This window comes from Artibeus jamaicensis, unplaced genomic scaffold, assembly GCF_021234435.1.
Source record: "Artibeus jamaicensis isolate MK-2021 breed Jamaican fruit bat unplaced genomic scaffold, CSHL_Jam_final contig_1016, whole genome shotgun sequence".
In the NCBI taxonomy this organism is placed as follows: Eukaryota; Metazoa; Chordata; class Mammalia; order Chiroptera; family Phyllostomidae; genus Artibeus; species Artibeus jamaicensis.
In genome coordinates this window covers 1,343,363-1,368,748 of record NW_026521195.1, presented here as the reverse complement: position 1 = coordinate 1,368,748, position 25,386 = coordinate 1,343,363, and the positions used below count along the sequence as shown (strand labels likewise).

Below are 25,386 nucleotides of genomic sequence, written 5' to 3'. Positions count from 1 at the left end.
CTTCATGTGCCTCTGAAGTGTGTGCACCAAGGCCACTCGAGAGGGACAGGCCCCTGTATTGGTGCCGGCCTCTGGTCCCTTCTGCAGCCTCCTGGCTCTGCCCTGCGGGTTCTCTTGCCTGGTTTCTGCAGCTAATCCTCATGTGGCTGTTTGTACCCCAGATGACATGGCCTTCCCGCGGTGACAAGGCCGAGCCTAGCTGTGACCATGCCACCTCTCCATCCTTTGCTGATGCCAGGTCTTAGTCTCATTTGCCATGACTGGTGAGGCTGGGCCTCTCTGGGGGAGTGGATTCTGGCGAAGCTGTCCTCAGCAGTCTCAGTCCCCTCAGCTTACAGAACTGCACTGTGCAGCCAGTCCCAACAGACTAAGGGGTGTCTGTGGTCTGCCACACTGCCCAGGTGCCCAACACTATCTATCAACACCTTCCTGCTCCTCAGGAATCCACTGAGTACTGTTGGGGACAGGTAAGACCCTCTGTGGCCTGAGAAGACCCATGTTGATAAGGTCTACATGGTGAAGTGCCCATGTATTTGGGTGTTTCTGCTTCCTCTGCACCCTGCAGGTGGCACAGTCCTACAGACTTCTTTGTCTAGGGTGGCCTGGGGTGGCAGGTTGACAAATTTGAGGCCAGCACTATTTCCTCCGTAGCTCCTTCCTGCTCAGCTGAAAGTGTCCTCCTTAACCTCTCCAGTCCAGGGGCGAAACACCGGCTCCTGTCCCATACGGGTGCTGCAGAGGGCGCTCCCTCCATCAGGGCTGCTGCTGCACCGATGGTGGCCTTGGCGGGCTCCCTTGTAGGGGTGCAACACGGGGGGATGAGGGAAATGGGGTCAGTGGGCTTCGGGCCCCATGTGGAGCAGCAGGGGCTCAGAGAAGTCATGCAGAGCCACAGAGGACAATAGGTAGAGCTTCTTCCAGTGGCAGGCACCTCCCTGAATTGCCTGCTGCCTTCTCCGTTCCCTGGACACCCCTGAAGTTCCTTCTCGGCCCCACTTGTCAGGGAGCAGTGGACATGATGGCTGGAGAAGTGAGGAACTGCTATGGCCTTCGGGGTTATGGTTTCAAGTGATAGCTGAGCCCTGGCCACTTGTACCCATAGGAGCGCTGACCTCAGGAACCTTCAGAAACATGTCGTAGCCTCCAGAGCCCTGCAGCTTTGGAACTGTAGGGACTGTGGACCCATGGGAACGTTCACAAACATTTTAACACCTTCGAAGACCCTGAAACTTTGTAACTACATCTACAAAGACCCAGGAGAATTAAACTGCAGGACCGTAACCACCAGCCTCATCTCGGCTGTGAGCACCTGTCACGTGGTCCTGCCCAAAGTAAGATGTGCTGTGAGTGTGAGCCATGCTCCAAATTTGGCCTGAGGAAAAAAGCAATTTTATAGTAATTACATGTAGAAATGGTGAAAATAATTTGGGTTAAAATTGAGTTAAATAAGGTACTGAGTTAATTGAAGTTAAATAAGGAATGTCACTGAAATCGATCTCACCGACTTCCTACCTCGGTCGGCGGGACTACAGGAAGTTCTAAGGTCGCACTGGCGGCTCACATGGCACCCCTCCTGGCACGTAGTTCTGGGACTCTGGGGCTCTGTCACCACAGGGCCTTTTGTTGATGGGAGGGGCAGTTAAATGACAGGGCTGCTATCAGCTGTGTCTCCTCCCAGGCTTCTTGCCTGCAGTTTATCAAGTAATTGTTTGGAAATCCTATGTGTTGGTTTTGTTGTCGTCATTGCAAGTCGTGTTGCCACCTGAAAGGGACATCTTTTTCTCTCCCAATTCTTTTTTTCTCCCATGATTTTGCCATTGGATAAATTACTTAAAGAAATTCTTCTAGCCACATCAAACAGGATAATGACCGAATGGGTCAAAATTAACCCAGGCTCCTCCCCACCCCGCCCCCTTCTTATATGCAATGAAACCGAACCAAACCGAAAAGCACCTGTTTTTCCTGCTTTTGAACTTGACCAGCTGCCCCTGGCGCACGTGAGTGCCGAGACCATCAGGTCTGCAGCCCTGGGCCCCCCGCCCTGTCCTCTGTGCCCTGCCGCCTGCCCCAAGGGGAGCAGACAATTCCAGTGTCTGGGCAGACTGTGGTTTGAAACTCACCAGGGTCGCCCTTTGTCCCTCGTAGTCCATGCAGCGGTGTCCTGAGCGTCACCCTGTTCTCTGCAGGGTCACACCCCGTGTGAAAAAATGCTGCTGGCAATGTTTGTTCAACATGTGCAGCCCGGAATCGAAATGTCTGGGCCGTGTTTGTCCTTTATTTTCTTGGCCTGAAGCCAAAGCAAACTGTCACGGGAGCCATATCTGAGGACTGGGGGGGCAAGCCCGGCTGGGGAGCGGTGCCTGGAGGGCCTCGGTGTGGACGCTTCCCGATGAGAAGACGCTGGTACTTCTCGCCAGTTCCCCCACCCCTCAGGGCCTTGAACTCAGCCCTGCTGCTTGTCCACAGCATGCCGCCCCATGGCCCAGGGGCGGCGTGCTTCCCTTTGGCTTTGAGGCGGGGGGGCTACTCGTAACCCTTGGGGGAAGCCGATGGAGGTGAACGAGGAAGAAGAAACAAATATCACTAAATCTCTCCCTTCTGAGATTTTATATTACAAAGCATACAGAGATGTTGCCAGTGGCTTTGGATCTGCCAGACAATCCATTCATGCCGAAGTCCAGGGCCCAGAGCACGTGGCCCACGGTGGCCTCGGGAAGAGCCAGCTGCAGTAGCCAAGTGCCCTCTCCGCCCGGGGCAGCAGGCTCCGTGGCCCCGGGAAACGCCAGCCCAGGCCAACCCTCCTCCCTCCCTCGCTCCCCCCCTCCCAGCCTGGGCACTCTTTGCAAAAAAGAATTGCTGTTCGTTAGAGGACCAAAGGATTATTTTAAATGTTTCCCATTTAAAAGGTGGTTTTATCCCTCAAGCTGCTTTGTAAGAAGCAGGATTCTAAAAAGAGGATAAAATATTGGCTATAATTCATCAATTTCTACAGAGCCCTCAGGGCAGTGGGTGCCCAGATTGCTGCCCACCCCCGTGCCCACCCCCACGTGTGCTGCTCTCGCATCCTCAGTCATTGTGTGTAACACACCTGTGACCCCTGAACAATGTACAGGAGGGTTGGGGGCATCAAGCCCGTGCAGTTGAAAATCTGAGTGCAACGTTTGACCCTCCAAACAGGAGACTGCCTCTCGGTGTCTGTGAGGAAGCTGCTACAGCATGCACCCCACCCCCACAGATACCAAAATCCAAAGACCCTGAAGTTTCTAACTCAGACAGTGTGGAGCAGTTCATACAGTTGGCCCCATGTATCCGAGGACTCCCCACTGCAAATTGGAAATGTTGCCTTTCATTCTTGGGTGGCAGAAGCAACAGACACAAGACCTGAGAACACGACAAGCCGGCTGTATGGATACTGACTGATAAAAGCCAGCATCAAACTAGAGCCATGCACTTTAAAACCCATGTCATTCAGGGTCAGCTATGTACGTCTCGATTTCTTCACCAAACGTGGATCTGTATTTCTACACAGACGTGGTGGTCCACGTGCCGACCGGTGTCCACGCCCTGGGGCGTCGATGCCCCGGGGGTCCGCTCACTCCCCACCGTTTCCTGATTGGAGATCTTCCCATGAATATGATGAATGGTATTAGGTTTATGTATTACCCTATAGGTTCTTTTCTTAAGGTAAACGATCAGAACAGACTCATGGGCTGACATTCTCACAGAGTGGAAGAGTGGAAGCGACGTTTTTCTTTTGTGAGGGACGTCTCCATGTTGCTCCTGTTAAACCCGGGAGCTGTCCTTTTGTTGGCTCTCAATGCCTCGTCCCCTCCAGCTCCATGTACGTCAAATGAGAGCGCCATCAGCGGAGTGTTTAAGGTCGTTTTTATTTCCATTCTTATCATTCTGTTCTCATCAAGTGAGGTGACTTTGCATAGTTTGAAGTAAAGGCAGATACTTTGAAGTAAGAATATGGGTGTGGGCTTGTTTAGTGGGCTTTCAACACGCAACACGAAGAGCAGGCATGTCAAATATGCGCCGTTTCCCCGGTTCAAATGCCGTCTTACACAGCGCTGCCCGTGTTTCCTATGCCGTGTGCATGGTTAAATATTCGAATTCAATGTGTTGAGGCCATCCCATCTTATGAAAGAGAAAAACACGGCTTTAGTGAAAGGCATTGAGATAAAGTCCAAGGCAGAAGCCATGGACAGACAGTCCGTGCCTCCAAGGGCCCTTATTAATGGCTCTGCATGCACACACGTCTCCACCCAGCCCCTTTGTCTGGCTTGTCAGAGGACATTAGCGGAGAGAAATCTGGAAGCCACTTCCTGGCTCCCCAAAGGGCCCCACGACCAAGAAAGAAAGGCTCATTTATCAGAAGACAAACTGCTACGTGAGGGCTGTGCAGAGTGCTTTTCCTGAGTCTGCTACGATCGGGGTCTGGTGGGCAGTGCCAGACACCATCCTCGGTTTTAACCAGCAGCAGGGAAGACTGTCACCCTCCCCTGATACTGACACTTGCCATGTACATGTCTCCGTTCTTCGTGTAGCAGGAACCTAGAGACATGTGTCCCTGCCAGGACCGTCTTCTACTTGCTATCCTAGCCACTGCCTCGTGGGTGCTGCTGTCCCAGTTAGCACACGAGGCAAGGCCAACCCTCCCGCCCAGGTGGCCAGGCCCAGGTTGTCCCCTGGTCACCAGACCTGGCTGGTCCTCCCCTGGACGTAAGAGCCGTTCAACCTCAGGCAGGTCTGCTAGTCTCTCGACTCTGTCTTCTGTTCGTACAGAGGCAGTAACAGGACACTCTGCCGTACAAACTGCTGGTGAGAATCGGTGCAAAATAGCTCAGACAGGAGCCCACCCAGGGAGGCTGCTCTGGACTCAGGGATGCTGGGACATGCGATGGCAGGTGCCACCTCCCGTCAGGTCTGGGAGGAGGCCCTTGGTGGGGCACGAGTGGGCGTGGTTATTACGGTCACCACTGTCATAACTTTGTTGTCATTATGATCATTTTTATATTTCCTGTTCCAGAATTCCAGAAGCATGGCTTTGTGGGTGGCATACTCTGGCCCTCCAAGCCCTCGTCCCCTCTGTCACCTGTCCAGGGTGCAAATTAAGCCAAAGTAAAAACGTGGAAAGGGACATATTGGGCCATATGTCACCCTGCCAGGGTGAGCACCCATGGAGGCCATGAGCCTTGCCTCAGGCCAGAGCCTGCAGCCCCCGCCCCTGGAGGCTCGGGGACCTGAGGGAGCCTCCGTGGGCTTAGGGACAGGCTGGCTGTGCGGGGCGAGTGTGTGCGTGTGCCTGGCCACCATGATGTGCCTTTGCACACTTGGTCCCCGGAGGACCTCATTGAGGTAGGGCAAGGCACCGCGATGACAGCACAGAGAAACAAGCGAGTCCCGTGGGTGAGTCAGCCTGTCTGTGGTGGTGTGGCAGGCGGCGTAGACTCGGGACTGCGAGTGCAGGGAGCCAGGATGGCGTGCGAGCTGCTCATCCTGCGGGGCCATGTACACACATACACACTCCGTACACACGTGCACACACCCCTCACATACACACACCACACACACTCGCCCCACGTGAACCACACGCCATCTGTGTCTCAGCAGCTCTGAGGACCCCAGTGGTCCGGGGAGCACAGAGCAGTGTGAATTTGAACAGGAGTTGCCCCTCCCTCAGGGGTTTCTAGAAAGGCGTGCAGTACATGTGTGATAAGGGCACACATGCCCTTGCTTTCTCTCTCATCGTCTCTAGAACTGAGAATGCTGCTGCGGCCTCCAATGACGACAGAGACCTGCTGGTCGCCGCGCGGTTGGAGCAGAGGCGGGCAGACCTGGACGAGGACCTGGAAGGTAAGGGGCACCCTGGTGCAGGTTTTCCTGACCACGTTCTGTGCAGTGACGCCACGAGGGGCGGCCTCCAGGAGCGAGAGCGGCTCGGCCGGAAGGCGGCCTGGACCAGGTGGGGGCAGTGGCGTGTGGGAGGGGAGCTCTGCAGCCGGCCCTCCCGGGGAGGGGGCGGCCCCACGGTTGCCTCACACCTGCTCTAAGCAACCCTGAGTTTGCACACCAAGCGGCAAACATAGTGAGAAGGGAAAGCTCCCAGGACCCAGGGGACTTAGGAGACAGCGGGGGACCAGACACACAGCTTCCTTTGTTAAGAAATGTATTTGCCAGTAACGGGCCATGTCCTGTCACTGCTCTCCTGGGGAGGTGTCGGGGGTGGCACCACCAGGCCAAAGCTGACGCGAATAATCCCAGCAAACAACTCGGAAATCTTCAGGCGAAGGCACGAGGTGAAAATGAACTAGGGGTGGGGGCCTGAATGAAAAATGAGGGGGAAACAGATCTGTGCTGTCCAATGTGCTTGTCACTTTTCTGTCCTCAGGAGACATGACGGGCAGAGCCGATCTGTCCGAATCAGCCGCATGTCCATGTCACTGAGCTCTGCCCCGTGACATTGCATCCTTCAGGGCGAGTTCTGCGGTGCTCAGGGGTCTGTCATTCACCTGGCGAGACGCCAAAGCCAGGGCCATTGCCCTCATGCTTTGCGGGGCCGTGAGGAGCAGGAGCAAGGTCAAGGCCAGTCTCAGCATCCCCCTCGTGCTCTGCACTTGGACGGTGATTTCAGAGGCGTGGGTTCAGAGACGGACTCTTAAGGAAAGGGTATCAGCAAAATGGACCCAGACACTTGCTCTTAAGACATGTCCAATCAGCCAGGTGCCCCTTCGTTGAGTAATAAGGGCCGAGACGCACTGCCCAGGCCAATGTAGATGATAGACTGAAATGCCACTTTGAAACGTGCAAAAAACACTTAGAAGGACCCTCGGGGAAACCAAGTCACGGTGTGGTGGCCGCAGGTTGTCAGCATGGGCCAAGTAGGTGCACGTCTGTGACTCGTGTTCGTGCTTCTTTGTAGACTTGGAAGAGAGCTACGAGGCCGACAGCAGCTCCCTCACGGGCTCCACCGACGGCGTGTCCAGTCGTGGCACGCAGGACGCCATCGGCCCCGACATGGACCCGGACACCATCCCAGTGACGTTCATCGGGGAAGTAGATGACCCCGTGGAGCTGGGGCTGTTCTCCAACAGAAACAACAATGCCAGGTCTTTCGACAGGGGGTGTGTAGCTGGCAGGGAGGCCCACCTGCCCCCAGCCCCAGGGGTGCCCCCGCAGCAGCGTGAAAAGCAGAGGGCGGATGGGCCCGACGGAGCTGCCCCTCCCCGAGACACCGGGAGGGACGTCCGATCAGCCTCAGCCGACTCCTGCAAAGACCCGAATCCTGTGACGGCAGAGCCCCGGGCGACCTCCAAGCCCTACCAGCAGGCCCGGAGTGCGCAGGAGCAAGGCCGGGGGCCGGTGAGCTCTCCACCACGGAAGGAGAAGGGCAGTGACGATGAGAAGGACGTCTCGGTGCCACCGTCATGGTGTCAGCGAGGCCAGAACCCGGGAGGGAGTTTTGGACTTAAATACGGCCTCACAACGTATAAAATTGTCCCTCGAAAATCAGAGAGGAGATGTTATGACAGAGGAGTGTCGCTCTCCACAGGCGCCATCAAGATCGACGAGCTGGGGAACCTGGTGAGTCCCCATGCGAATGGAGGCAGGACCATGGCACTGCCGTCCCCTGCTCTTGAAAAAAATGCCCGGCCCCTGGGGGGCACCAAAGAACTCCGGCGGGCAGGCTCCCTGGAGAAGCGCTCTGCCCGGCCCCTGGGGAGCTCGGCCCGGGGTCCCCCCACCCCCACGGCTCCAGCAAAGGCTCCGCATCCGGACGGCAGAGGCAGAGCAGAGCCCAGTTCTCCGGACCCCCCGGCAGCGTTGCCCCAGCAGCCCTCTGCCCACCAGGGTGATGGCAGGCTGCTGCCAGAGGGGCCCAGCCGACCACCCGCAACAGCCACTTGTCCCATGAAAGTGCCAGCAGCTCCCACCACCCAAGTCCCGTTTCTCAAGCCTCAGAGAAGGACGTCCAGTCAGTACGTGGCCTCGGCCATCGCCAAGCGGATGGGGCCCCCTCGAGCCCATGCCGGTGTGGTGAGGAGGCGTGAGGATGCGGAGAAGACCTGGGGGGACAGGGGGCTGGGGGCGAGAGGACAGCCTCATGCTACGGAAGAGGACGCCCCCCACAGCCCGTGCCCAGAGCCACACAGACGTGAAGGGGAGGCAAAGTCGCCCTGCGGCCACCTGCCCAACACCAACGGGGAAGCATCGGCAGGGGGGCTAGCGGGCAGCCCTCCCGGGAAACCATCTCCACAAGACGGTCCTGCTGGAACCCACGGAGGCACCTGTGTCCCCCTCATCACGGCGGCTCAGAGAGACCAGGATTCTGTGGGACTGAGCTGTGGTTTTGTCGGAAAGCAGGGCACAGGCATCGACAGGACCAGCTCAGCGCCAGACCCCAAACACACACCAGACGGCACCGAGCGCCCACTTTCTGGCTCAGGAGATGTTCCGGCTCCTGGCCGGCTCCTGCTGAACGGCTCCGGGTGGGGCCCCAGCCACAGCGAGCCTCCTGGAGCTCCCAGGACAGCTGGCTCGGACCACTACACCGTCCTCCCGAGGGGGGAGGAGAAGCTCGATGTGCCGTGTACGGATATTCAGGACCCCGACAGCACACCGCCCCCCAGCATCTTTGGGCCAAAGAAGAAGTTCAGACCCGTTGTGCAGAGGCCAGCCCCCAAGGACACGTCCCTGCACAGCGCCCTGATGGAGGCCATCCACGCGGCCGGAGGCAAGGACAGGCTGCGCAAGGTGAGCGGGCAGGGCGGGCGGGGCCCACCATCCACACCTGTCAGCTTGGGGGCCCTGGGGGAAGACAGGGAGGGCACAAACGAGGGGCGGGCAGGTGTAGGTGGGGCCAGGCTTCTCTCTCATGGCACAGGGAGGGGCCGAGCCGAGCCTGCGGAGACAGGCAGCGGGCGGGGTGGACAGTGTGCCAGCCTTGGGGGCTCCCTTCCTGGGGAGCAGGGCACCGGGAACAGTCCAGGGAGCAGGAGGCAGGGCGGAGGGGAGTCTGTGGACAGTCGACCCAGGCCCCTCCGGCCCGACGTTCTTCAACAGCGACGGGCATCTTAACCTGTCACAAATGCAGCCGAACCTCACTGTTACGCCAAATAAAACAGTCTCTCCGAAATCAGAGGAGTGGCATTACATCAGGAGGGTCACTCTCCTTGGGCACTTTACAGGGTGCCGGGCTGGGGAAGCTGGGGAGCTATTTCCTCTGACTTCTTTTTTGTTATTTATTTGTTTATAGCAAGAGGGGAATAGAGAAAGAGAGGGAGAGAAACATCAATGTGTGGCTGCCTCTCACACGCCCCCTACTGGGGACCTGGCCCACAACCCAGGCCTGTGCCCTGACTGGGAATCGAACTGGTGACCCTTTGGTTCTCAGGCTGGCACTCAATGTACTGGGCCGTCCCAGCCGTGGCTCCTCCAGTTTCTAGATGAGGAAATGGAGCCCTGGCGAGGCCCAGCAACCTGGTGAAGGCCACACTGCCAGCTATGGGGACCCAGGACCCCTCCCAAGTACGCAGGACTTAACAATACGTTATCAGCTCTGCAAAGCCAGGACCAGTCACAGGAGGGGCCCGACATCACAGGCCAGACTCTGACGTCACCACAGATGCATGGCAGCTGTTATTCCGTCCAAGGTCAACACCACATCATGGTCAGACAGGTGCCTGGCAAAGGCCTGGCGTTCTTGCAGGCAGGGCCGGCGCGGCGGGTCCACTGGCCGTGAGTGCCAGGCCTCAGTTTCCTTTCCTGCTGCCTCCCAGTGTGCGTGCCCCATCGTCTGAGTGACACGTGTTGACCCTTCCTGTTCTAGACTGCAGAGCCCAGCACAGAGGGAGGGCCCAAAAAGCTGTCCTATGTGGAGGCGGAGAGCGAGCACTCGGCCCTGCTGGCCGCCATCCGGGGGCACCGCGGCGCCTGCAGCCTGCGCAAGGTGAGGCGAGGGGCTGCCGGCCAGGTGTGCTGGGCAGCACTGGGTCTTCCCAGATGATGGGTAGCCATCACCTGGTGGCCTGCACGCTGCTGCCACCCAGACTGGCTCAGATGGGAGGTCACTGCACAGGGGTGAGGGTGCCCAGGAAGGCTCCCTCCCTTGCCCACCTGGCCCCCAGCATCTTCCAAGTCCCTGGAGGGGGTCCCAGTGTGGCTTCGGGGCATAGAGCAGCCTGGGTTCCAGGAAGAGTGTGGTGGACACACTGCACACTGAGGAGGGGTGTGGGTCCTCCCAGACTATCTGAGAGGTTGGGGTGTGGCCTTGGGCCCGTCACATGCTGCCCAGGCAGCAGGGAATCGGGAGGTCACAGTGGGACAGGACAGGACTGCCACGCTGCTGCTTGCCCTCAGTCACTGGCCATGAAGGCGGCTCCGGGGCAGGAAGGAGACGCGCCTCCCGGCCTGGCTCGGGGCAGGGCCATGTGCTGCCCTTGGAGGGGACCCTCAGGACGTGGTCACTTAACCGTGTCTTTGCCAGGTGGCATCTTGTGCCTCTGAGGAGCTCCGGAGCTTCCGTGAGGCCGCAAGCTCTGCACGCAGGATGGAAGCCCCGGGGCTGGAGGACCTCGCCAGCCAGTCCCCGCCTGCACTGCCACCCCCATCTCCTCCGGCTGCCCCGGCTCCCCCCACATCCAGGACAGCAGCCAGGTCAAGCTCCAGCCCCCTCAGCAACCCCATGGACGCCAGGCAGGCCTTGATGGACGCCATTCGCTCTGGCACAGGGGCCGCCAGGCTGAGAAAGGTGAGGGAGTGCTATGAGCATCACTGTGGAGCAAGAGGGATGTGGAGAAATGCCACCCCCTGCAGGCAGAGCCGTGGGCCCGGGGACAGCGGTGGGGTGAGGGCGGGAGGGGCGGCTGCACCACATCCTGCAGCACGCTGGCCAGAGGGCACCGTATGCACCTTCCCTTGGATGGCCAGTCAGTCTTCCCAGCCCCTGGGGGCGCAGGGGCTGGGGAATCCCTGGGCATGTCCCCCACCCACCCCTGAAGGTCCAGGGATGTGCCGAACGGCGATCTAAGATGTGTCCTGTGCAGTGTGGCGCACACTTGCAATCCTCAGACTGGAGGGAAGCTGCCCTGGGACTTCTTGTTCCTTATTCTCCTGCCTAATGTTTGAGAATGACTGGTTTCATGCCCGTGGGCCCAGCACACACACCGCGTGGTCTTGCGCTGCGCTGCTCACCCGCCTGGTCCCGGAGAGAAAGCAGAGAACGTGTGGTTCTGGCAGAGAAGTTCCCTAATCAAAGGGACCCCGGGCCCAGGGCTGCTGAGACCTGTCCCAGATCAGAATCGGTCTGTCACTGCGTGGACCCTCCCTCCCCACCCACTCCCAGGGGTTTGGGCACTCGGGCTAAAAACAGGGCGACTGCCATCAGGTGTGCTTTTCTGAGCCCTGTTCTGGACCCTAAGCTGGTACTGCCACATGCCCCCGAAGGGGTGGCTCCCACGGCGTCACCCTCATTTCCCAGGAAAGTCAGTGGGCTCCGAGGATCGGGGACTCAGACAAGGGTCAGCTTGGGCACAGGAGGTTCCTGCAAGCAGGCAGCCCACTGGGTGGGGGCCACTGTCACGCAGGCCTGCCTGCCCTGCCCAGAAGGTCCTCGCTCCCCACTCAGGAGTCTGTGGCTGCAGAGGACAGGGAGGGGGCCCGCGTCCCTGCGGGCAGACCTCGCCGAAGCCGGAGGTGCCCCTGTGTTCCCCATGCGGGAGCAGGCTGAACACCCACTGTCCCAGCTCTGGGGTCCCCAGGGCTTGTCTGTTGAGGCATCCACAGCTGTGGGTGGCCCTCAGTGGGACCTGAGACATCACAGAGCAGGGATACTGGCCATTGTCCCCGGAAGCTCGGCCCCACCCCCAGGTCAGGGCCCTGGGAGTGGGAAGTGTCCTTAAGTGGATGATGTGGGCAGGGGTGGGGGTGCAGTTGGGAATTGCTGACAGCTTCTAGGGTTTTTTAAAAATTTTCTATTGGTGAACTTAAGCAGTTCTGTTACGTAGAAGGAGCGGAAGTGAAGAAATTGGGGTAGATGGAGAAATGAGGGCCCTGGAGCCTGGAGTGTGTGCGTTCAGAAGGAGACAGGTCTGTGTGGCCAGTCCTGAGACCACTGCTCGGCCAAACAAGGCACCAGGCCGCACAGAGTGCTGACCCCCCCAAGTGCTTCCCATGGACTCAGAGCCATGTGGGGGTGGTCACATGACTGCCTGCGGGTCCCCAGGGACCTTGTCCACTGTCTTCAACATCGTTTCTCAAAGGGAAATCCATGGGACATTGACAACCAAAGTCAGATTTTGGGGCGCTTGAGCCTGCATACCTGCAAGTTTTGAATATGTTCTGAATGACTTCCCATCTGGGTTTGTCGCTGGAGCTCTGGGCCGCCTTGGAACAGCACCGAATGTTGTTGCTCACCCACATCACAGTGATGAGTGACTTTCAATGTTTTCAAAGGAGATGTTACTCTCTCCACTTGCAGGTGTCGCCAGGACCCCGGGGCTGGAGGGGTCACAGGCTTGCCAGTAAGGGGCCAAGCACTGTGACTGGCCGCCTCAGGCTGCCTCCCTCTGAGCACACGCCCTGCGCCTTCCAACACGCAGGAAACCTGTGCCGTTGGTGTCCCCAAACGAGTTGGGGGTTGTCGACCAGAATGGAGAATGTTGTTTGTGCTCTGGGGAAGGAAGCCAGGAGAAATGCAAGGACAGTGGCCAGAGAAGCGCTGGCTGGGCACCCAGCGATGGAGCAGGAGGGGACATATGGGTCTGGACACCGGGCAGGTGGCAGGACACCTGGGTGGGGGGGGGTGGCCCTCACGGCCACCGCCAGCGGCCAAGGCAGGGCATTGCTCCCCAGCACCTCAACTTGGGTCTGACCACTCCCAGTGGCACTCAGAAGCCCACGTTCTCACTGCTCCTTGGATTGGTCAGAGTGCCCGACCTGCCTCCACCGTCCTGGATGCAGAGGCCTGGCAGGTGAAGACCGAAGCAGCCCGTCTGAGGTTCTGATGCTGGAACACTTTCCAAGGTGCCCTGCGGCCGAGAGCCAGGCCTGGGCGACCAGCATGAGTGTGACGTGGGATACCAGGTCCTTTCACCCCTGATCACTGCTCCACCCAAATGAGCCCCGTCTCACACGGCACCTCTGGGTGCCCATGTTTCTCTCTGGATGCCTCGGCCGGGCACTGGGAGCAGGCGAGTGGGTTTGTTTCTGCGTTTTCTCCTTGGCCCTGTGAGGGGTAGGGACCACTGCAGAGAGTCGGCGTTCTGGCCTGGCCCGGTGGCTCAGGTTTTGGATCGTCACCCCGCACACCAGCAGGCTGCAGGTTCGATTCTCGGTCAGAGCACGTACCTGGGTTGTGGGTTTGATCCCCAGTCATGGTACCTACAGAAGGCACCTGACTGATGTTTCTGTCTCACATCAGTGTCTCTCTTTCTCTCCCTCCCTCTCCCTTTCCTCTCTCTAAAATCAATGACTGCATATGGTGTGCCCCTCAGCACCCAGATCCTGGGCCCACGGCTTCCCGATGGACCCTGAGTAACCAGGGCTGCCTCTTCCCCACAGGTGCCCTTGCTCGTGTGAACCACCAGGAGGACCGGACTGTGGCAGAAACGCCCCTGCCAGGTGCCCACCGCCCTGCCTCCACGACGCCACGTGGCCTGGGCACCAGGATGTGGCGTGACTCCCGCCTGCGGCCAAAACCTGTGCTGTTGGTTTCCCGTCCCAGTCACGGCTCAGAGGGAGGGGCGCTCGATGCCCGGGGCTTGTGGCTTGTGTGCCAAGGAAACGTTTTATCCTGCCTTTGAGTATTTAAAGTTGCCAATAAACGGTTCTTGTTGGCAGGCTGCTGGGAGTACAGAGACGGGGAGTTGACACTGGAGCCCAACAGGACACTAGCAACCTCGAAGGGCCGTGGGCAGATGACCAGGCCTCAGGCCGGAGGGGGCCACTGAGACTTTGACCGCACACCACAGGGTCAGCCCGCCCAGTTGCTCGCACACCCTCACTCACTCGCTCGCACTCCAGGGGGAAAGACGGGGATGAAAGGATCTCAGCTGAAGGCGGCGGGCCGTGCGCCAAGGCGTCAGGCAGCCCTGTGTCTTATTCCCGAAGGGTCTCGGCTGGAAGCCTCGGAGGGCCACAGACCAGCCAAGGGGATCGGACCAGCTGAGGCTCGGAAAGCCAGCGGTGATCGCCCGCAGTGACACAAGGCGCATGCAGATGGGGGAGGGTGCAGGCAGTGGGGGTGGGGGGCGTTCAGAGCTCCGGAAAGGCAACGCAGCTGAGACCCGCAGGGCACTGCAGGGGGCAGTCGGTGCCCCACCTGACAGCAGTTTCGGGTGGGGGGGGGCTATGAAGCTGCAGGACCCTCCCCATCCCCCACAGGGCCAGGACCCGGGATGCTGGGTGTCACCGGCCCAAGATTGGCTAAGATTTCTTGATTTGAGAAGAAAAGGAAAAGTCCTGAGACTTCTGCCCAGCGGGCCAGTGTGCCCCTCATACCGTGCGGCAGTCTCCCCGTCGGGCCGGCCCTCAGTCACCAGTATTTACGAGGAAGCAGCCACGGTGGTTTTTCACAGCTCCCCCCAGAGCGAACTCCATAAGAGACCAGGAGAGATGGAGAGCAGCCCCTGGGATGAAGCCTCCCTCCCAGCGAGGACGAGGTTGAGGCCGCTGGTATGGTGTGACGCAAGGAACCTCCCAGGTCTGTTTTGGCAGCGTGGGCACTGGGCTCTGCGGTACCCGATGAACGTCACTCACCCTCCCTGGTGGCGGGAGCACCGCCAATGGCTCCCACACCACACGGTCTCTACAGCGTGTCTTTTCGTGCCACAAATAAAGCACTCGGAAATTGTAGCCACGGTGTGTGTGTCATGGCTTTGGTGTGTTTGGGTGCGCCCTCCCCAAAATAGCGGGAATGCACTTACTCCATAAATACAGGTGGCAGGCACTGTGGGCAAAGCTGGGTGCACCCTCACGTGAGTGAACCCCAAATCTGGCCCCTCCCTCACTGCTCCCCAGCAGATGACACAGCCAAGATGGAGGTGTTCTCGTTTCAGGAGGCAGTGGCACAAAGCAGTTTTAATGTTGTCTCGGACAGGAGGTGCCCACTCCTTGCTCCCGAGGCACTACATGTAGAAAGGCATCCCACACATGTGCCTAGGGTCAGGGGTTTCACAGGTCTGGGGACAGGGACACCAGACTGTGCTCCTGGAACTCTAGAGCTTGGGGCCTCACTCAAGGACACAAGTGCAGCCCTGTCCTGGGACCAGGTATCCCATCAGCCTCCAGCAAGAACAACCCATGTTCTGGGGGTGAGCTCACCCGTCCTGCATCTCCAGGCGACCTGGTGTCACCAGGGCCCTGTGGGTAGGAACTGGGACTTAGCAGAGCACACGGGTGCACTGTCCTGGTGAGCAGCCCAATCAGAGTGCGTCCTGGGCCATGACAAGCCCAGGAGGGCTCGCACAGAACTCGATGGGGACACAGCAGGAACCTGACACCGGAGGTGACCTCCGGGGGCTCCTCAGCTCCATGGGTCCCAATGGGGGGGTCTTTCTGAGCTGAAAGCTTCTGGCTCTGCTGCCCTGGGTGTGGTGGCCTTGAGTAACTTGTGGCCTGAGCCCTTTCTGCTCTGAGGCCTGCGACTCCACGCCTGCCCGGGAGGGGGCACAGCTCTTGGTCAAATGGTGTCCGCCTGCTCCTGGCTCCCATGTCCCCAGTTCCCATGTCCTTGGCAGGCTCAGACCTGACTCTTGATGCCAGCTGGGCTCCCCACACCCTGACACCTCCAGTGACTCCCCAGAGTGGCCACAGGGTTCCTGCAGGCACCTGCCCGAGAGGGGCAACTTTTCTGGCGATGACCGATTGCTGCGAGCTTCCTCCTGTTGCAGGTGTTTCATCATGACCACGATGAGTACTCGCTTCTGTGTTTTCAGAGTCCAAGATGCCCGAGCCTGGGTGCTGGGCCCTGCAGCTGCCTGTGGCCCCCTGTGCCAGGCTGCCTGTCACCTGCACCGGAAACCCTGGGGGAGCAGTCAGGACAAGAAGGGGGAGCAGATGCTTGACACCCCAAAATGCACCTCCCTGGGGTATTGACTATCTTAAGTTGGTTATTTTTTTTTTCATAATTCTTTTTTATCTTTAGAAGGGAAGGGAAGGAGAGAAAGAGAGAAATATCAAGGTATGGTTGCTTCTGGTGCATCCCCTGCTGGAAGCTGGCCTGCAACCCAGGCATGTGTCCTGATGGGGAATGGAACCGCGATCTTTTGGTTCTCAGGCCCGTGTTCAATCCGCTGAGCTACACCAGCCAGGGCTTAAGTTGGTTATTTTTAAGAAACAGAAAACTCAGGAAAGAGCTTTCCCTTTCCTGTCACTGCCTAAATATATTTAGACCTGCTCCAGAAAGGAGCCGTCCTCACAGGTGACTCAGGTCGGACGGGAACCAGGTGTGGCAGACAGGGAGGAGCCGGCAAGGCCCCTGTGGGCCAAGCCCTGTCTGTGTCCCCGGGTGGAAGACCCCCAGCAAAAAACTGTCCCCCAAACACACGCTCTTCTCTCTCCAGGCGAACCCCCTTCCTGCACTTTTAGGTCACAAACTACACAACCCCCCTCAGCTCGGGAAGGAGTGTGATCCTCGACAGCCCAACACCAGTCCTTGGGTCCCGTGTTCACATGGAACCCCCGTGTGCACACATGTCACAGATTTGGTCTCTTTCTCCTGCGAATATGTCTCATGTGGATCTGGTTATTAGCTCAGAACCTTAGAAAAGCTGGTGAATTGTGTCAGCCACTCTCCTTAGAAGTGGCAAAGAGCAGCAGATGGACAGGGGTGGCCGTCCGCAGTGGACAAAAGAGTGGAGCCCACAGGGGCCACCAGCACTCTGAGGCTGCTCTCAGCCAGAGGCTGATCTGGGTCTCATGGGGACAGGACAGAAGTCAGAGGCCAAGCTCACGCCAGGTGGGGAGCTCACCGGGGACCCCCCACTAAGGTGGAACCCCTAAGAACTCCCCTGAGAGTGGTGGTGGGCCTTAGGGGACAGACACTAGGGCATCTGAGCCCAGGCCTGGGTCATTGGGTGAACCCAGTTCATTTCACGATCTAACTGGTACAGGGTGGTCTGAGGCCTGTGGGGGCCCCCAGCACCCAACCCTCTCTGAGGGAGCCGCTTCCATCCTGCATCTCCCACACTTTCTTTTTTTCTAATATATTTTATTGATTATGCCATTACAGTTGTCCCATTTCCCCCTTCATTCCCCTCCACCCTGCACACCCTGTCCTCCACATTCCCCCTCTTTAGTTCATGTCCATGTGTCATAGTTCTTTAGCTTCTACATTTCCCACACTACTCTTGCCCTCGCCCTGTTTATTTTCTCCCCACCATCTATGCTACTTATTCTCTGTACCTTCTCCCTCTCTCTCCTCCTCCCACTCCCCTGTTGCTAATTCTCCATGTGATCTCCATTTCTGTGACTCCACTCCTGTTTTAGGTGTCTGCTTAGCTTGCTTTTATTTTAGGTGTGGTTGTTAATAATTGTGAGTTTGCTGTCTTTTCACTGTTCATATTTTTTATCTTCTTTTTCTTAGATAAGTCCCTTTAACATTTCATATAATAAGGGCTTGGTGATGATGAACTCCTTGAACTTGACCTTGTCTGAGAAGTGCTTTATCTGCCCTTCCATTCTAAATGAAAGCTTTGCTGGATAGAGCAATCTTGGATGTAGGTCCTTGCATTTCATGACTTAGAATACCTCTTTCCAGCCCCTTCTTGCCTGGAAGGTCTCTTCTGAGAAATCAGTTGACAGTCTGATGGGAACTCCTTTGTAGATAACTGTCTCCTTTTCTCTTGCTGCTTCTAGGATTCTCTCCATTTTAATCTTGGGTAATGCAATTATGATGTGCCTTGGTGTGTTGCTCCTTGGGTCCAACTTCTTTGGGACTCTCTGAGCTTCCTAGACTTCTTGGAAGTCTATTTCCTTTGCCAGATTGGAGAAGTTTTCCTTTATTATTTATTCAAATAAGTTTTTCACTTGTTGCTCTTCCTCTTTCCCTTCTGGTACCCCTATAATCCGGATGTTGGAATGTTTAAAGATGTCCTGGAGGTTCCTAAGCCTCTCCTCATTTTGTTGAATTCCTGTTTCTTCATTATTTTCTGTTTGGTTGTTTCTTTCTTCCTTCTGGTCCACTCCATTGATCTGAGTCCCAGTTTTCTCCCCATCACTGTTGGTTCCCTGTGCATTTTCCTTCATTTCACTTAGTGTTGCCTTCATTTGTTCATCTAATTTGTGACTAAAATCAACCAGTTCTGTGAGCACCCTGATCACCAGTGTTTTGAACCGTGCATCTGATAAGTTGGCTATCTCTTGATCACTTAGATTTGTTGGCTCTGGGGCTTTGAGCTGTTCTTGAGCCATAATGTTTTGGTCTGTTTGCATCTGTTACATATGAGGGGTGGAGCCGTAGGTGTTCACCAGGGTGGAACGACCCAGTCACTGGGTTGTGACACTGTTTGTGCAGGCAGGGTCAGAGAGGGGCAATGGCGTTTGTTCTGCTCTTTCTAGAATTTCAGTTCCCTCTGCTTCCTCCTGCAAGAAACCTGGCTCCCCTGGTGCCAGCCCCGGGTGTGTGGGCCTGTGCACCCTCCAGGACCCTGTGGGTCTCCCCAACGAACTCTCCTGTGAGGCTGGGAGTCTCTCCCAGTGCCTTTTCAATTGGTGCTTTTAGGCTTTATTTCCCATCACTGGGGCCCTGAGTGGCGTGGTCTGTCTCACTGCCCATTTTTGCCTAGTTTATCTGTGCATGAATGTATGACTGTGCTCCCGGGTCTGCCAGCCACAGTCTTTTCCTGCCATGACCCCTCTCCACCAGTCACCGACTCCGCCCCTCTTACCAGTCTGGTTGAATGGTTGTCAGATTTTGGTACAGTTCAATTTTCTGTCTGTTCTGGTTGTGTTTTTGTTTCTAAATCTTTGTTGTCCTTAATTTTGGTTGTACAAGGGGGCACAGTGTTTTTGCCTATACCTCCATCTTGGCCAGAAGTCAATAATCAAATTCTCTCCCACACTTTCTGCAGGTGGTCTTGAAAATACACGGATGAGCCCACCGACAGGCCTGGAAAGCAGCCCCCATGAGCAAACACCAGTCCACGCAAGGGTCAGCAGACCCTCATTGGCAGAGACTTGTGGTGCTGAAGCAATGAGATGGAGGGGGTCAAGCCTCCTGCTCACACTGCTGAGAGCCATGGGACGACCTTGACCCTTTCCCATGTGTGCAGGAGAGGGAAGTGTCAAGGTCAGGGCAAGCGTGGGGAAAAAAACAGAACCCTAGAAATAAAAATACAAAACTGGAGCCTCCATGGATGGCTCTCATGGCAAATTAGACCCAGCTGAAGACAGAATGTTTGACCTTCATGGAGAAAGTACTGGGGCAGCACGAGGGGACAAAGGAGGACAAGCGAGGCAAGAGTAAGGGATGCCGTGGACTCAGAAAGCCAGCACACGTCTGATCAGAGGCGCTGCGGCGAAGGAGGGAGACAGCGAGGCTGAGTTAATAGCTAAGGAGACAGCAGCCAAGGCTTTTCCTGAATCCCAGGGACATTCTTGGTGTTTGTTCACCAGGAAAGCCAAGCAAATGGTCACAGACTTGGTGGCTCCAAACTCAGAAGTGTCCCTTCTCCGAGTGTTGGAGCCAGCAGGGCCTCATGGCTCTGAAGGCTCCAGGGAGGGTCCTGCTTGCCCCTTCCCCCTCCCACCTGCTGGTAACCCCTGGCGCTCCCTGACGATCTTCCGGCTGACACATTTCTCAGTGAACAGTTTCCTCTCCCATTTGACTCCAGGAGAAACCAGGCCCCAGTCCTTCACAAGGACATCTTGGCTCAAAACCCACGTTCCTCACAGGCAGGTTCCTTCTTCAAAGCTGTGGTACCTCATCTGAACTGGTCACATCTGCCAAGACCCTGTTTTTCAAGGAAGGTCATGGTCTGAAGCCCCAGGTGGACGTGAATTTGGGGGCTAACTATCGTACGCGCTCTAGATACGAATCCGCTTCCTTCTGAAGCCCAGTGGGTCCCCAGCAGGAAAACCAGTGAAGTCCACGTGTACACAGACCACAGGGATGCTGAATAAGGCCAGGGAGAACAATCTCTGAAGCCAGGGAGAAGGACGTCGGGAGGTACCCAGTCACCGGTTGAGGCTTCCCAGGGTGTTCAGCGTGACCGGAAGTGTGCGGGTCCCTCAGGTGAAAGAGCTTCCCACAGTCAGGCGAGCAGGGAGGGAGCAGTTCTTACCTGGATCCGGGGTGAATTCAGGGCCTCTGTCTCTTTATTCTCAGCACATGGAGCTGGGAAAACTCATTATCATGTCACTTGTCGCAGAACAGTCTAACCACCTCTCAAGCATGTAGCCCCCACCCTGAGGCCTGTACGGGGCATGGTGACCACGCCCTGTGAAGTATCCAGCCTCGTGGTCCCCCTGCTCTCCATCGATCTTCACATGTGAAACATCGACCAGTCACCCAGTACACGGTTGTGGAAGCTGAATCGCCGGTGGTTGTCCTGCTCTGCATGTTCTAGGTTAACTGTGCGTAGTGACTGGCGATTGTTCTCTCTCTAGCTTCTGACCCTCTGTGGCCTTCCTCTCCGGGGAAGGTCCCGGCTCCCTGTGGAGTGGGGTGCAGTGCGCCGTCCCCCAGAGCCTCGTTCCTCCTGCTTTATCTCCCCCACCAGGTAACGCGCCCACCCAGGCTCAGCTCAGCCGCCACGTCCCACCCTGCCCCACCCCGACCGGCCCTGCTGGACACCACAGACCAGCAGGGAAGCCTCCTGCCCTCCTATTTAAAGCAAACGCTATAGGCCAGGGAGGCCAGATCTTGCTCACCCTGGCCCAGGTCCAGCAGGTTGGCCAGACAAAGCCCCATGTACCCTGAGTCATGGGCCTTCTCAGGAGGTCACACAGGCAGGCAGCAGGGGCCAGACTCCCAAGCCTCTGCTTCCCCAGAGCTGGTGACCTGGACACACCCTGTACAAATTTCTCCACCCTGGACCAGACCTATGCCCTCATCATCACTGGACAGACCCCCGAGCAGGGTCCAGCCCAGCCATCTGCTCAAAGCTGGGGGTCAGTGCCATAGGAGACCCCAGCAGGGCTGACGTGAGCTCTCACACAATGACCAGCACTCCAGAGCGAACGTGGGCAGCAGCCAGAGCCTGGGGCCACCCCCCACAGCCCTGAGAGCAGGCAAGCTTGTTACAAATCACAGCTGACGAGTTCGGAGCGAGACTCGGGTGGGGTGCCGGCCCAGGTGGCTCTGCCAGTTGGGTAGCTGGGTGAAGCCACAGAGGGGCTGTCCCCAGGGCTAGGTGTGCTCCACCTCATCCATCACTAGGGGCCCCCCACAGGCTGCCTGTGTCGCTCACCACAGGGGCCCACAGTGACCCTCAGGTCTCCAAAGGGCACTTCAGATTTTTGAGATTTAAATGTTCTCTCATTCACCTATTTCTTCCCATGAAAAGGCAGAAATTCTACCTAACATCAAAATAAAACTCACGGGGAATGGCTCTACAAAGAGATGACTCAACTATTCTCCTTTAACCCCAATATACAATGTCCCCTCCCAAAATGTGAGGGAAGAATATCCATCACCATTGGGAGCTGCTCCGTATTTCAGGAACAGGAAAAGCTGAGGAAGTGAGGTGCTCAGCAGGCTGGGTCTCACAGCCGGGTGCAGTCCCCTGGTGGGCAAGAGGGCCGGGCAAGCCCACCTGTGGATACACACACCTCTGCCACCTGCGAGCCCCAGGACAAGCCTGGAGGCCACCAAACCTGGTCTCCTGAGCCACAGGAGTTACTTCTCCCATTTTCGGGCCATTGATGCTAATTTTGTGGCATATGGTGACTCAGGAACCCTGGCAGCCCTCGTGTGACTGCCACCTCCCACCCATGGGATAGGGATTAGGGCTGGAGTGGGACCTAGGGGTTCTGTGTGACTTTTACAGAATCGTCTGCCCTACACCCCATCTGACCCAGGCCCTTGGAGAGGCTGTACTCTGCAGTATGTATGTGTGGTGGCCTTTGCATCCCCAGGGCATCGTGTCCAGGGACCACCCCCTGTCCACACGCCACTCGGGAGCATGGAGAGCAGGACAGAGAAACAGGGAGCACTCCCCCCATGACAGAGCTTCTGAGTGGTGACAGGGGCCCGTGGCTGACCTCCCCTAGGCCAGGCTATACTGCCCTCTGTTCATCTGCCCACCCGCACTCATGGTTACCATTTCTCCCTGACTCCCTGTCACCCACCTTCCATGATGCGGAGTTCACTGGGACACCTTGGACCAAGTTCTCCAAAGACTCGCCTAAGTGTCTGTCTGCGCTGGAGAGCTTTGGTTCATGTTATCTGGATATGGCCTGTGACAAGGCTGTCACACTCCGGTCATCCAGACAGCCTCAGGCCATGTGCGGAGATGGTAGCCAAGCTGAGCTGCTCTGCCTGTTGCCAGCTGGCCAGCCAACAAAGGGGTGTGCGAAGGCAGGCCTTCTCCACATTCCGTCCTGCCGAGGATCGGACCTCACACTCTCCCTGCACCTTCCCGCTCTTGCTGGGAGAACGTGCTGTGCTTTCCAGAGCCTGGGCTCTCCCAGGCCTGCAGCGACGCCCCTGCGGCTCTCAGCACGGCGGGCTCCTTGGGAACCCTCTGCACCCCTTTCCCCGGCACCAGAGAGCTGCTGTTACAAGAAGTAAACCACCCACCTGCCTTCCCATTTGCAACCCTGTTCTTTCCCACACGCTGCCAGGAAAGGACTTGCTGCCAAACAAGCTTGGCGGTGATTAAAATGTGACAGTGCCCATCACAAAGAATGCCCGGAACACTTGGAACAGAGCTGCACGGGTTCCACCGCCAGGTGCAGGTGCCAGCCCCAGTCCCAGTGCCCGGCAGGTGCCGTGGCATCTCCGCCAGCACAAGCCACGCCAGCGCCTGCAGCCAGCCCTCTGTGCACACACGCGACTTCTTGTTGCATAACAGGGCACTTTTTAGAGAGCTGAAATCTGCATGGGCTTTTGGGATTATCAAAATGCAAACAGTAGGAAGTGGGGAAGGGGACAGGCTTTGTTCAGCTGGCATCTTCTCAGGGGGCGGGCTGCCTGCAGGTGAAGAGGCCCCAGCAGGACCGGGTCAGGTGTCAGCACCACCGGCGAACAGTGATGCTGGCTTTAATTCCTGTGCAGCCTTTTCATGCACCTTTGCTCTTCCGCTTCTCCCCGATTGTGGGATTGGATTTGGGCATTTGTTTTGTGAAGAGCATGTCACTGGGGTACTTCCCATCCAAACCTGTGGGTCTTGCCGCTCGTTTTGTGCCCACTCCTAACGTTGTTTAAAAACCTACTTGAAACTCTACGTTGTAGTCAACCCAGAGAATTTACTTGTTGACTCTGCCCTTCAAGCAGAATAAGAAGCTTAGCGCGGCTTTCTTCTCCCCACGGTCTGGCTGGAATTGTCTAAGATTTCAGCGACTAAAATGTTTGCTGTATTACATCTTATTTTCCTTAAGATTAGTTTCTGATATTTTGTATCAGTCAGTGATCTGTGCAGCCAAAATTTAAGAACATCACAGCTCTGGCTCCTCTGAGCTGACACTGCAACACCTGACGGGTCCCGAGGCTCCGGCTCCAGACTCTTCCAAACACAGTTTCCTGCCTTCTGCCAGGTCTCGGTGTCCCTCCCTGCATGGTCCCATCTGGAGACCCCGCACGGCTGGCCCCTGGTCACATAGCCACTCTTCAGCTGGGAGTCTAGGACTGTAGCATTCTGCTCCCCCCCCGATTTTGTCCTTAGTGACTTCCTTCACACAGGACTCAGCAGACACTGCCCTGAATGCTGGCTGTCTGGCCTTCTTACATGGCCCCGAATCTTTAGTTACATCCTAGCCGTGCACGGAATTCTCCGATGGGGGTGGTCAGGTGAGTGGACATAAATGTAGGGGATACTCAGAGGCTGCCCAAAGGAGTTCAGGTGGGGAGTAAAGGTGTCCCTGAGCCCCGGGAAGGGGCTGCAACATCCACGGGTCTCAGGTTGCATCCACCCGTGGGAAAGATGCTGGCGCAGTGGGGACCCGTTCCCACCACCCAGCCCGGCCCCTCTCCTCTCACCTGCAATGCACGTGTCTAAATGTGTCACCGGCTGCATGTCTGCAGACCCCCTTCCTCCGTGAGAGGTGGCAATCTGTCTGTCCATCTCTGTATCCCCAGCACCTGACACAGAGTGAGCTCTCAGAGTTTGCTGAATGACCGAACGTCCAGGAGGCAACAGAGGCCAGCACCTCCGCTGCCAGCACTCCCCACCCCGGCGCTGGGAGGGGGTCTGCACGCTCGTGTTGTCTCATCCAGTCCTCGAGTCCTCAAGCCCAGCTGCCCAAGGAGAAGCTGCATCCAGGGCGGTGGCTGGACCATGCCCTGCCCACTGGGGCACCGACTGTGTGGCAGTGGAGCACAGGCCTGGCCTCTGATTTCTGCCTTGAAGGAGGAGATGGCACCGGCACCCCCACCGCTGGCTCCACAAGTGAAGGGGGGGAGGGCCCAGGAGGCTGAGGGGTCCCCTCGCATCGGGCCCAGCACACTTCCTGTGGCCGGACCTCCTGGGTCTTGCAGGACGAGGTGAGGAGGCCTTGACTATGAGCCGAAGCCTCAGATACGTGTGAGGCCCTGGGATGACAGAGCCAAAGGCTCAGCGGTGCCTTCTCCCCCTGCGCCGCGCGGGCCACCTTTGCAGCAGCCAGGCACGTGGAACGGCAGCCCAGCATTTTGCGATTTCAAAGGCTGCCTGTGCCCTGAGGGCTCCTCTCTGTCAAGACAGGGAGCAGAGTCCCTGAGGCAGTCACTCCTGTGGAGGTGGGCCGTCCATGAAGCCACAGGGAACGGAGGCCAAAGACCCCACGTGAGCTGGCCAGGGCAGCGTGGGGGCCACAGATGTGCCCCTTCAAGATTCCTCAGCCTGCAGCTGGCTGGAGCCCACGGAGTGAGGGGGCTCCACACACTTCCACCTCCCTCACCCCGAGAATGGGCCCTTCATCCCTGGGGGTGCCCCAAGAGGCCTCCCTTACCCCTGCCCCTCACCGGCATGCCCGGTCCACCCTTGGCCTCCTGGTACCTGCCTGTGTGACAGCCCAAATGGACGGCCCTGGCAGGAAGGATGGAGGGTCTCAGCGTGTCTGGCAAGCTGCTCCCTCCACTGTTGGTGCAGGAGCTCCGGACAAAGAGCAGACTGTGAATGTCAAGTGCGCTCAGTCACCCGGCCGCCTGCTTCCTGCAACCAAACCTACAGATCAAAGCCAGTGGAGGGCTGACCCTTCAAAAGGTTCTCTTTAGCGATGGTAAATTCATCAGGGATGATTGGG

At 57.5% G+C, this 25,386-nt stretch overlaps 1 protein-coding gene across 6 annotated transcripts in view; it reads left to right on the top strand.

Annotated features, from left to right (window-relative positions):
* Positions 1–14,856, top strand: part of COBL (cordon-bleu WH2 repeat protein) — a 126,203-nt gene extending 111,347 nt beyond the window's left edge. For all 6 annotated transcript variants that reach the window (XM_037156016.2, XM_037156014.2, XM_053661477.1 and 3 more), the window contains 5 exons: positions 5,762–5,859; positions 6,926–8,757; positions 9,833–9,952; positions 10,490–10,753; positions 13,564–14,856. In XM_037156016.2, the coding sequence (XP_037011911.2) occupies positions 5,762–5,859; positions 6,926–8,757; positions 9,833–9,952; positions 10,490–10,753; positions 13,564–13,581 (2,332 nt within the window). In that variant the 3' untranslated portion in view covers positions 13,582–14,856. The remainder of the gene's footprint in view (positions 1–5,761; positions 5,860–6,925; positions 8,758–9,832; positions 9,953–10,489; positions 10,754–13,563) is intronic.
* Positions 14,857–25,386: the final 10,530 nt, after the last annotated feature.